Source organism: Salvia hispanica, chromosome 2 (genome assembly GCF_023119035.1).
Source record: "Salvia hispanica cultivar TCC Black 2014 chromosome 2, UniMelb_Shisp_WGS_1.0, whole genome shotgun sequence".
Classification (NCBI taxonomy): domain Eukaryota; kingdom Viridiplantae; phylum Streptophyta; class Magnoliopsida; order Lamiales; family Lamiaceae; genus Salvia; species Salvia hispanica.
The window spans coordinates 5,731,925-5,744,466 of NC_062966.1; the positions used below are offsets into that span (position 1 = coordinate 5,731,925).

At 33.3% G+C, this 12,542-nt stretch overlaps 1 protein-coding gene across 1 annotated transcript; it reads right to left on the reverse strand.

Moving 5' to 3' along the window:
* Nucleotides 1–2,055: 2,055 nt before the first annotated feature.
* On the reverse strand, nt 2,056–4,859 carry LOC125204389 (probable protein S-acyltransferase 16). Its single transcript, XM_048103044.1, has 7 exons — nt 4,494–4,859; nt 3,333–3,425; nt 3,146–3,247; nt 2,976–3,044; nt 2,787–2,885; nt 2,618–2,713; nt 2,056–2,513 (listed from the first exon to the last, which is right to left on the reverse strand). The coding sequence occupies exons 1-7, from the start codon at nt 4,764–4,766 to the stop codon at nt 2,400–2,402; spliced, it is 846 nt and encodes a 281-aa protein (XP_047959001.1). The 5' UTR covers nt 4,767–4,859; the 3' UTR covers nt 2,056–2,399.
* Between the last annotated feature and the right edge of the window lie 7,683 nt (nt 4,860–12,542).

A 12,542-nucleotide genomic window follows, 5' to 3' on the forward strand; every position in this document is an offset into this window, starting at 1 on the left:
CCAGTTTGATAATATTTCCAAGAGGTATTTAGAGGTATTTAGAAGAAGATTTATTATTCAGAAACCTGGTCAGTTGGAATTTATTCAAGAATAATAAATTGGATTTCCAAAGTAGACCACTCTTGGTAAAAAAAAGATTAATTAATAAAAATTTGGTAGCAGATTCAATATTAATTAATAGATATGTATATCTTTAACACAAGAAATTATATATTTAAAGAGGAAATTCCAAACTACTGGTAATTTTGGTTTAGACGGACAGTCAGCATTATGTCTTTAGTGTATGACAATAATATTTAAGCTTGGGCTTAAATTAAATTAAGTTTTAATTAAATTGGTAAAACTAAATTGTGGCTTAAATCCAATCATCCATAAATCACTGATTTGTCCCAAAATTCTCTCTCAAGAAGATAATTTTCAAAAATTAGGGTTTTCACCCTAGGAGTTCATCTGTCTTCGATTCTTGTCCAATCTTTGAGGTGTTGACGAGATTTACCCACACAAAGGTTTATTCTGAATTGATGGAACATTGGAACATATCAAAAGATACGTGGTCGAGATCAGGATCAGAAATTGACGTAAGTGGTAATTGAATTCAGTTCTTGAATTCGTACAGTATGCTTTACGTGACAATATATAATTTGATTGATTATGTGATTACATATTTTAATTGCACATGTTTAGGTACTATTAAACAATGAATCAAAATATTTTTCACGTATATTTTAAAAATTACATATTTTACTTACCTTTAAAATTTTGGAAAAAAAATGAAAAATGAAAACCGAAAAATAAAATAATGAGAATTAATTCATTTCGGGCCAACTCTATGGAAATCGAATTAATTTCAGGTCAACTCAATTGGGTTACAGGCTATTCGGTTTAGTGTCAATTGGAATAAATTTTTTTTTTTTTTTATATTAATTTTCAACTATAATCCTATAAAATTGTTAAACTATTCGGGTCGATCCATGGATTTCGAGTTAAGTACATATTTTAAGACTTTAACCATAGTGGATGACCTTATATTTTTAACATTGTTTAATACCGTAAGATACATTTTTATTAAAAGATATTCTTCTAAATATAATACTTCATCTGTCCTACTTTAAGTGACACATTTTTCTTCGGGAATGTCTCACTTTAACTTACACATTTTTTAAATTAGAAACTTAACCATCTCTACTTTTTTCTAAGAGCATCCGCAATGGTGCTTAGGCCAGCAATAGGCCAGCCATTCTCTCCCCTGCCACGTCAGCAACACTAAAAAATCCACCTGCCACATGAGATTTAGGTCAGCCATAGGCCGCCGCAATAAAAATAATTCAAAATATACTACATTTACGGAATTAAAATTACGACACATATACGGGAAAAATTCGTTAATTTTATTTAAATAAAAAAAAAAAGCACATTAACTAAAAATCAAAAAAATTATATAATAAAAAAAAATCCGGGCTTCCACACACGAGCCACCGCCCCACTCTACTCCTCACTAATTTATTAAAAAAATACATTAAAAAATTGCAATAAAAATGCAATAATTTTATTCATCGTTTAAGCCTTTGTTACGTAAATTTAGAGATTGAATCCGTTATAGTTTGCCGCTAGCCGAAATAATTTTTCAAAAATTTTTAAAAAAAAATTAAAAATAGCGCTGGCCGATCGGGCCGCCACAATAGCGGCCAGCGCATCGGCCAGCGCCCACCAATCGGCCAGCCCACGCCGATCGCCTCGCCGGACGCGAATCGGCTAGCCGGTCGCTAGCCGACCATTGCGGATGCTCTAAAATACTTTATTCTCTCTATTTAATTCAAAACAACATTATATAAAATCACATGCTGAGTTAGTGCTTTGCTTAAAATGTGACCGAGGGAGTACTACCTTCTTCTTCACATAATTTTACGGAAACAATTTCGATTTCTACCCAAATATTCAAATAATTGGAAATGCATTTCTACCCAAATATTCAAATAATTGGAAATGCATGGGGTCAGTGACACATCACAAAATAAAATTAGTTCACGAACTTACACAAAATGATTAAACCATCTATTGCCATAAAAAAAAAATCTATTGCCAAAAATGTTTGATGATCACAAGATTACAGTTCTACTTGTATAGGTCAATCAGGGTTGTAAATTCCATTTTGTACATCACAATGTTGTAAGCTTCTATACAGATTACCGTGTGGGGAGGGAAGCTCAAACTTCCGACCCCAGAAGGCAGAGACAGGCACGATACAAAACCTACACGTTACAACACTCTAGAACATGAACAGGAGAAAGCTTAATGACTTCAGCTACAAGACTATCATTGGTTGATACATGTTTGAAACTATCCTTTACCATCATCAGCACAGTATAGAATGTATGTTATCTAGAGCCACAAACTCGTCTTCAATCTGGAGGCGACAATCCCATGAGGGCATCATACTTGGTTTTGAAACGAAGGCCGGAGCCAACATGCCCTGAACTGGGGCACAGCCAGCACAAAACTTTTGGACCCAGAACCTATGACAATTGGGTTTTGCAAATAAAATATTTTTCGAGTTTGCCAGAAAGAAGTTAATGAAGGTATTGAAGCAGAAAACAAAAGACAGAAAGAGCACACTTACTGCTGTCAAATTATCAAAAGTGCCAATATCATATGGATGTGAATAGAGATGGCCTCCTTTCTCGGCAAGCCACATTGCTCTTACGCCTTCATGGTACTGGCAAGATAAAAATATAAATTTGGGAATTTTTTGTGGCTGGAAATAGGTAGAGGGAAACTACTATAGCAACCTCAATTGTAGTCTTGTTTTGTAAAATAAGATAGAAATGCCATCCGAGGAAAAATCCTAGCGCCAAACATAAGGGCACCAACAGTAAACCTGAAATGACCTGTATATAAATCCTTAGTGAGTCCAGCAACCGAATAATATAATGCCAGGGAGACTAATGAAACAAAAAAACAAAATTAAAAGTAATCACATGTATTGTTCGAGAAGTGTCTTCAGCATCTTGATGAGAATCAACTGTCGCACTTCCAACAAGTAATACCTTAAATAATACAAGATCGATTAAATGATTTATATCAAAGCTTTTAAGTGGAAGAGACAAAGGTATCGAGGATGCATCACAGAGAACAAAGCAGAGCGTACCAGGGAGTATATGCAAGAAAGAACAGCATAAAACACAAAGACAAAGAAGATCTTGTAGTTTGCGTGCCCCACGCAGTTATTCATCCATACACAATGGTGATCCTTAGCATCAAGAGGCAAGAGCTCTTTAACAACATTATTAAGGGTAATCAACGAAATGCATAAACATTGCATGGATCAGACATACCATTCGTAAAACACATCGATTGCATATGCGGCAATGATGGGCTCGAGGAGGCTTATAGTGGGAACACTTCTGGCAGTACCTCAAATCACCACCCTGCAAAAAAAACCTGAAGAACGTCAGAAAAACATACTTAAGCACCTTTTTCCTTCCACGTCCTACACCAAATAACTACATTAAAGACTGAACAGAATCACCTAAGTATATATTGCTGTTTGAACAAATATGTTCACATTTCCAACGGCCTTATCCGAAAGCGGATCATCATAAGAGCAATCTAAGTAAGTCTTTAACAAGCAGTGATTTCTTCATGCAACATATTTCATTGAAAACAATTTCTGAAGTCAAAAGTTACAGTGAAAGGAACAATGACATACAGAATCTGATCCCAGAGACCTGAACACAACAAATAAGCTGAAAATGACGCCATCACTATTATGGTGAGGACCTAATAAAAACTAACTGGAGTCATAGATTAGTGCAGGCAACCAGAAGTTCCAGTTAAGGAAAAAGACTACATCAACACGCTCATGCAACATAGGGTGGATGGAACTTCAGCCACTGACATTTTGCTCGCATATATTGGGAAGCAAGAGACAACAACAACATTATTTGACTTAGTAAGTTAAATTTACATTTTGCCCACACTTCAAACAGAATCGATCAGCATTCAGCGGACACAATGAATAAGCTGTAAATGGCATCACTGCTATCACGATAACTTATTAACAACAGGCTTAAGTTACAAACTAACGCACTGAGCAGAATTCTGGCCACGGATCATTTGGCTCGCATACACTGAGAGCAACACAACAACGTCAATATGGAAAACTCCAAACCAATCTTAATACTGTCAAGTAAGCAGATTTGATATGCACAATTCAATTTGCATTTATAAGGGGGTAGATATTCAAGACCTTAACTTTACAACACCGTTGTAAGCATTGAATGAAATCATATAATCTAATGAAACAATCAAGGAAACAAAATTAAGTCAAATGCCAAATGAGTTAGCACCATCAATCAGCATTGTGATAACTCCAATTTTTAGGGATTCAATCAAGTTCTATCAAATTCCAATTTTTCGGATCAATCAGCATATCAAGCCATAAAATCACGAGTAAAATGCGGCGTAACTGAAGAAACACAAAATAATTGACATACCTTGCGCTTGATCTCGTGGATCGGGCTGTCCGGGTCCTCAACATCGGGCACGAATGAGGTTGGGACTCGGCCCGGATCCGTGTAAATGGCGCGGCGGTAGCTGGATATGCTCATGGCGGCTATGAAAGTGAAAACGGCGGCGTTTATCATTCCAGGAGAGGAACCCAGACCGAACCAGCGGTCGATGAAGACAAGCACCGTCGAGAAATAGATGTAGGCGATGGCGGCGGAGACGGCGGCGACGTGGAATGAGAAATTGCAGGCGTGCTCCATAGTTGATCGTATCGGGCGGGTGGGGGACGGAGGCGCCGGCGTAATGGCCGATTACGGCGGCGTCTCCGGCGGTGTGGTTTAAATTTGGTGCGGTTGGCCGATGCTCCCAATTTATTTTCATTCTAACATTGGACAATTTTAGTTTCATTTTGGCCCCTAAGCTTTATCAATTTTTCAAATTTGATTGGAATTTTTTTATTTTATCCATCTCAAGGATGATACCACATCTTTGGACTACAAAAATTTTATGCATTTTTATTTTGTATATTGAGTTGGGAGAGTAAGTAAAACACAAAATAAAATAGAGATAAAGATTCCGATTTATCTTGATTCCATTTTTAGTAATTGACTATATTGATTTAGACAAACTAAAAAGGCAAATGAATCATCTTCAGTGTCCGTCCCACTTTAGCAATGCCGGTTAGCTATTTTCCGGTGTTCCACTTTAAAAATTCCGATTGGAATATTTCATAAATGATAATAAGCTCCATATTCCATTCATATTTGATAATAAAACTGATAAATAAAAGTATAACCCACGTTTCACTATTTTTTTCAAAAACTATCTTTTGCGTTTCTTAAAACCTTTTTCGAACTTAAATGAGATGAAGGAAATGTTTCTTTACCGTAATCCTAGTTTAGAATTAATGAACTAATCAAAACTTAAAATAAGATCATAAAATTGTGTGTTGTAATTGTAATAGTTCCAATTACAACTCAAGCTGCTATATTGACAAATATATTAAGTGAAATACGACAATACGTCAATATTTTAATAATAACGCATCAGTTTATGATACTCACCCGTCTTTGAGAAGTATAAACAATTTTTTTTAGTCCGTTTTCGAAAAGTATGAACATTTTAATTTTGAAAATTCTTTTTTTTTTAGTGGAGTGAGACACATTATCCACTAAACGCATGTTTAATAGGATAAATAACCCATCTAATAATACAATTCTATGAAAAAAAAATCATTTTTTTCATAAAATTTCATTCCTAAAATAAGTTTTTTACCCAACCAAAAAAATACATTAATTATTTTTTCTTTTAATCGTTCTCTTACTTATACCAATGCGGTAAGTGATTTATTAACTACATTTAGGAGGAGGTCAACATTAACGTGCGATCCTATACTAGTAAAGTAGTATAATGTTTAAATTTACACAAAAATTCCCTATTTTAAAATTGCTATATAATTTTTCTGTCAATTTATTAACTACTTTTATAATTTAAAGTATGGGGGTTTGGAAAAAAAATTAGCAAACACGTGAGGTGAGGTAGATGCAAACTAACTAACCAATTATTGTTACGTCAAGATTTAGCTCTTGCCTACCTTATTTTATTATCTGTTTGCTTAGCTGCTTTTGTAGATTATTATGGGCTAATCCAAATGTTTTTATTGGAAAATTCTCTCTTTTCTAATCAAGAAAATTTCCTCTTTGGTCCTGAAGGGGAAGGGTATTCTTGTAAATTAGCAGTCATTTTTCTTGTAAATTCCGTCTTATGGCTAGTTACTACTTACTGTGCTTTTTATAAATTAGCAGTTATTTTTGTTAATACCTTTTTCAATCTCTGTGTTCATTTTTTTCACAATTTCTTATATTTAGTGTGATGAGATTATTTCATTAACATACTTAGATTTTGCATAGTTTTATAAAACAGTTTTTGCATGATTTTGATCATATTTTGTACTCCCTCCATCCTAATTAAGTTGGGGCAAAACTTTTGAGCACGAATATTAAGAAATAGTATTGAATGGATTGAATAAAAATAAAGTAAAATGAGAGAGAGAGGTATGAATTAGACAATGGAATAAAGTAAGAATGATTTAAATGTTTAGTTTTTTGTCAAAAAAATGAAATGACTCAACTTCGTTGGGATGTCCCAAAAAGGAATATGATTCTACTTAGTTGGGACGGAGGGACGTCCCAAAAATAAATACGTCTCAACTTTGTTGGAACATACCAAAAAGGAATACGAGAGAATTTTGCTGGCGATTTTAAAGTTCAATCAGTTATAAATGCATATCATTCTTTTCGAATGTTAGAGAATTTTAGTGCCATGAAATGACATAATGAGAGTTTATTCCATTGCAATATTGTTTAAATTTTAAAGGTTAATGCTCCCTCTTTGAACTCGGATATCTTACTCCTTAAACATTTCCGTCCCGGCTAAGATGACACATTCCTTAGCCGGCACGGGATTTTAGGAGTTATTGGTTAAAGTGTTTAATTGGAGAGAGAAAATGTGGGTGTAAGTATTAAAGTAGAGAGATAAAGAAAGATGGATGTTATCTTAGTTGGGACAAACTAAAAAGGAGTGTCATCTTAAGCAGAATGGAGGGAGTACTAATTAAAAATTGAGTTTTTTTTGGGGAGAATTTTAAGGAATTTTCCGCCAACTTTCAAATTGTAGTCTAGGGGGGAAATGGTGGGAATCCCTAATGAGTGTAGTCACTTCAAACTTCAGAGACATTTATTTGACCATTGATTAATGAAATTGCATTCTAGAAAACTGCATTTATTCAATAGATTATGATCATGTTTAGGGGGTGTTTGATTGATATGATAGCCCTAGATATGGGCGGCTATCCAGGTTCTATCTAGTGTTTGATTGGTATGATATCACTTCATGATAACTCGGTATAACCTCCATGACCCGGATGAATTTAAGATAGCTAACCGCAAAACCCATATACGCCTAACCAGGCGGAAGGCTGTGATATGGTTCTATGTTGCTGACCCAGATAGAGTTCTAAGCATCCATTTCTCCAAAACATCCCTCCCCTTCCTCCTCTCTCCTTCTATTTCATACTGATTTGTGACGAAAAATTGCACCGGCGTCAAATTTCACATCCGCTGCCGATAAATTCACCGACGATTTTCAGTAATTCAGTACGATTGAAGGTAATTCACTATGATTGACGGTAATTCATTGATTCAAATGTCACACCTCAACCCTTATGACGTATGCAATTACTATAAATAAATTCAATATTTAAAATAAATAATCCACACGTATCGTAAATAAAACGCACATATTATATAATTTCAAAAACCAATATTTATCAAATACATATTTCAAAATATTCTGAACAGTAGTGGGACCCTCTCACTACCCTATATACTATACATTTATCTACATGCAAAAATGATGAGGAGGAGAAGGTTGCCAAAAATGCGTCAGCCGCCGACCCTGATAACATGTGAAGTCCTATGACCCACGTCAATAAAAAACTTCACTGATATCTTATTCCTGGAAAATATTAGTGGTTTATATGAGCCACAACTCAGTGTATATAAACCTTACCTTTAATTTCACAAACAAATATCAAACATATTCTTTAATCAATATATATAACAATAATCAACAAATATTAAAAATAATTTCATATACATACCATATACCACTTTGTTCAGTTTATTATTCTGTGACAAATCAAGCCTGGTATCTGCCCGGGATTTCCATTGTATACGACCCGAAGGTCCCTTTTAATCATTTGGCCTTTCCACGAAGGCCCCTTTATGATTTGACCTTTCTACGAAGGCCCCTCTTTGCACATTTTCTTTGACCCGTAGGTCCATTATCATTGAATATGACCCGTAGAATTCAGGGCAAGAGTGTCACATATCCTCTTTAATCCAATGATGCAAATAATTCTAATGCTATATAAAAATATATCCATAGCACCACTCACATATTCAATATTTCACCATCAATATCAAATCACACATAACCATTTTAGGCTCACATCATATAATTCAAATATTCACTTCAATTTAACCCATAGCAATCAATCACATAAAATATGTAAAATTAAAAGTGTGATTTATACACACCTGAATATGATAGATAATCAAGTCAACTCCTGATTCCGTCTCTTAAAGGAGGCGTTTTTTTCGGCATGAAAATTAAGAAAATTGTGTTAGGTGAGGTAAGTAAAGGGAGAATAAAGTGGAAAATTAAAAAGGTAGAGAGATAAAGAGATAATAAAGTAAAAGAGAGTAAAGTAGGTGTGGAAAAATGTGTTGACTTTTACTAAAAAGGGAAATGACTTTATTACTATGGAACGTACCAAAATGACAAAATGACTCTATTATTATAGAACGGATGAAGTATTATTTATAATTATTTTTTAATTATTAGTTTTGTAAGAGAATCTTAATATAATACTATTAAAATCATTATCATTATTATTAAATCAAATATGAAATTTAAAGTCTTGATATTTTTTCTAACACAGGAAAGTAAAGTTATTAGGAATCATAATTCAATGATTTATTTTACTAAGAATCATTTGTCTTGACAACTTTATTTTCTCATCAACAAAACATGGCTTATGGATAAATCTGCATGCTAAACATTACTACTCCCTCCGTCTCGCTTAAGATGATACGTTTTCCTTTTTAGTTTGTCCCAATTAAGATGACACATTTCCTTTTTTGGAACATTTCTCTCTCCAATTAAACACTTTTTGTCACTCCTATTAAAATATTCATCTTTCTTTCTCTTTCTATTTTAATACTTATACCTACATCTTCTCTCTCCAATTAAACACTTTAACCAATAACTCTTAAAATATCGTGCCGGCTAAGGAATGTGTCATCTTAGCCGGGACGGAGGGAGTATTAGACTGCCCATCAATCAAAGCAACCAATAATTTTAAGCTTCTCAGATCATGTAAATTTGAAAATAGAGCTAATACAAAGTTCATATTAGGGGATGAATTAGATAAAGTATTAGGTGATCCGAACTACAATTGAAATGCACATAACCAAGTTTTGCCCCCCGGAACGAATGGGGGAAATTGCATTGCCAAACATTTGAAATTCAAATTTTAAAAGACAAATTTTTACTAGTTGCTTTATAAATATCAGTTCCAATAGCATAGATTCATCTCCACCAGGTTCTTATTTCTCTCTTTAACATCTTACAACTTTTTTCTCTTTTCGATTTATCTTATTTTCTCTCAACTTTTTTCTCTTTTCGATTTATCTTATTTTCTCTCACTACGATCTTATGCTTTTTTCTCTTTAGTTTTACAGTATCTTATTTTCTCTCTCACTGTTTATCTTTAAAACGCTAATCATTTTATAATTTGTAGATATTTCAGGTGAAATCAGCTTTATAATCTAATATTGTTTTGTATTTTGCTTCAGTTTTTATATTTTCTGTTTTGTTGTTTCTTATTGTTAATATTTTATGACCCTAATATTTTATATATATATGCGAACTAATATAATAAAAATAAATGAACTACTCTTAAAATATCTTCAATCTCTTTGCAAAAATCTGTAAACACCATTGCACATAGCAATAGGAAGGGCATATATTAGGAGTTGGAATAGAGGAAAAGATATTATGTTGGAATAATTGTGTGAACAATTACATGAAGTTCTCTATGATGATTAACCAAAAACAGCGGAAAAAGAGCATAAACTGTAGAGCGGAAGTGTACATTGATCAATCTAGAATAGAACAACGGAATTGCTTTGCGACAGCGGGCCCAAACGATCAGAGACGTTCTTCCACAATAGTCTGTAGAGGGAGTATAGAGATATCGAATCATTCTTGTGACGTCTGGGGACCATAACCATAACTCATATTTATATGTACTACCTCCGTCCACCAAAATTTGTCTCATTTTTTCATTTCCGTCCGTCCCCCAAAATTTGTCCCATTTCACTTTTACCATTTTTTGTAGTGGACCTCATATTCCATTAACTCATTCCTACTCACATTTTATTATAAAACTAATACATAAAAGTAGGACCCACAATCCAATAACTTTTTCAACTCACTTTCCATTATATTTCTTAAAACTCGTGCCGGGTCAAAGTGGGACAGGTTTTGGTGGATGAAGGTAGTAATATGAGTTCCTTTATTTTCTATTTGGTCCCTCAACAAATAGAAAATCACAAATTGGTATCTACACTTATTTCCGTAACAAATAAATACACTTTAGCCCAAACTTTAGTCTTTATTGGATCACTTTAATTAAGCAACTGAAAGATAGTCATACACATCAAATTAATCATACGAAAGCCCAAGTTTCTGACACATTATTCAAATCCAAGGAAGTAAGAAACATGACAAAAAAATATCAAATCTTTAAATATTTTTTGCAGAAAATTCAAGTGTGTTTATTGGAATAGAGAAGAAGACAACATGCTGAATTGACGAGCTTTACTTACACCGGCGTAGTTGAGATGAACAACCCGCTGACACTATGTTTTGTTTTGTAAGAATTGGGTTTTTCAATTGATAAGCCCAGTGCGTTTAATCAAGGGCAGACCTACTCCGAAATTAATAGGAAAGAAAAAAGAAAGGAAATTCAACGCCCAGTAGTAAAATGTTTTAAATTATTTACCAATCTAAGTTAGAAAATATGCATCCAGAGTTGACTAGCTAATTGCTGTCTTAAGTTATGGATAAAAAATGGATTGGAAATGATTGGGTTGACTTCATTTATTGTCGTCTTATTTTCTAAAGTTTCGGCTACTAATAATAATTCATTTGTCCTATAAAAATAAAAATACTTTTTTTTGTGTATATGAATTGGCTAAGCGGTAAAGAGGTTAATGCTGAAGCCAAAGGTCTCAAGTTGGTTCGAGCCCTCCATATCGCGGCCTTTAAATTTAAATTCATTTACCCATAAAAAAAAAAAGAAAAGAAATATTTTCTTTTTCCGTGTGTCCTATAAAATAGTTTTATTCCATTTATAGAAAGTTATCTCATACTCCCTCCGTTTCACTATAGTTGAGTCATTTTTCCATTTCGGGAAGTTTCTTCATAGTTGAGTCATTTCCATATATGGTACTCCCTCTGTCCCACTTTAGGAGTCTCGGTTGAGTTCGGCACGGGTATTAAGAAATATAAAGGAAAGTTGGTGAAAAAAATAGTGGAATGTGGGTCCTACTTTTATATATTAGTTTTATAATAAAATGTGAGTTGGAAAAGGTGAGTGGAATGTGAGGCCTATTACCAATAATGAAATATTTCAACCGGGACTCCTAAAGTGGGAGACCCAAAAGTAGTAAATCGGGACTCCTAAAGTGGGACGAAGGGAGTAACTTTTTTCTCTTTCTTACTTTTCTCTCTTACTTTATTATCTCTATTTTATTCACTTTATACTTTATTCTCTCTGTCTTTTCCCCTCTTACCTTTTTATCTATTTATTTAACACACCCAATATCTCTTTCTTAGACTCCGTATTCAAAAGTTTCGCTTCAACTATAGTGAAACAGAGGGAGTACTCATTAACCATATATATCAATTTATTTACAATTTACACCAATTGGACTCATAATTAATAATATGGGTCACACTATCCACTAATATTATTTGACTTTATCTTCTCCCTTACTTTATTTTTTTTAATAAAATCTCTCATATTTTATTAATTATACATTAATTTACGTACACGTGCAGATGTTTGTATTTTTATAAGATAGGATAGTTTTATCACATTAATCTCTTTAGTTTTTTGAGGAGGATCCATAAACTATTTTTAAAAATATAAACAATTCAATGCAATAAATTGTACCGTTGCAGATGGGCAAGTAATAAATGGAAAAGTGAATTCTGCTCAAAATGAAGGACTAATTAAGGACTTAATATTGATTGTGTTTTAATAATATTTATAAATTATTGATGTATGGTATTGGTAAGTGGACAATGATATTTTTTACTGCCCATGTTAATGAAATTAAAAGAAGACACATATATATTGTTTTTTTGCTAAAAAAAAAAAGAAAAAAAAAGAAAAGGGGAAA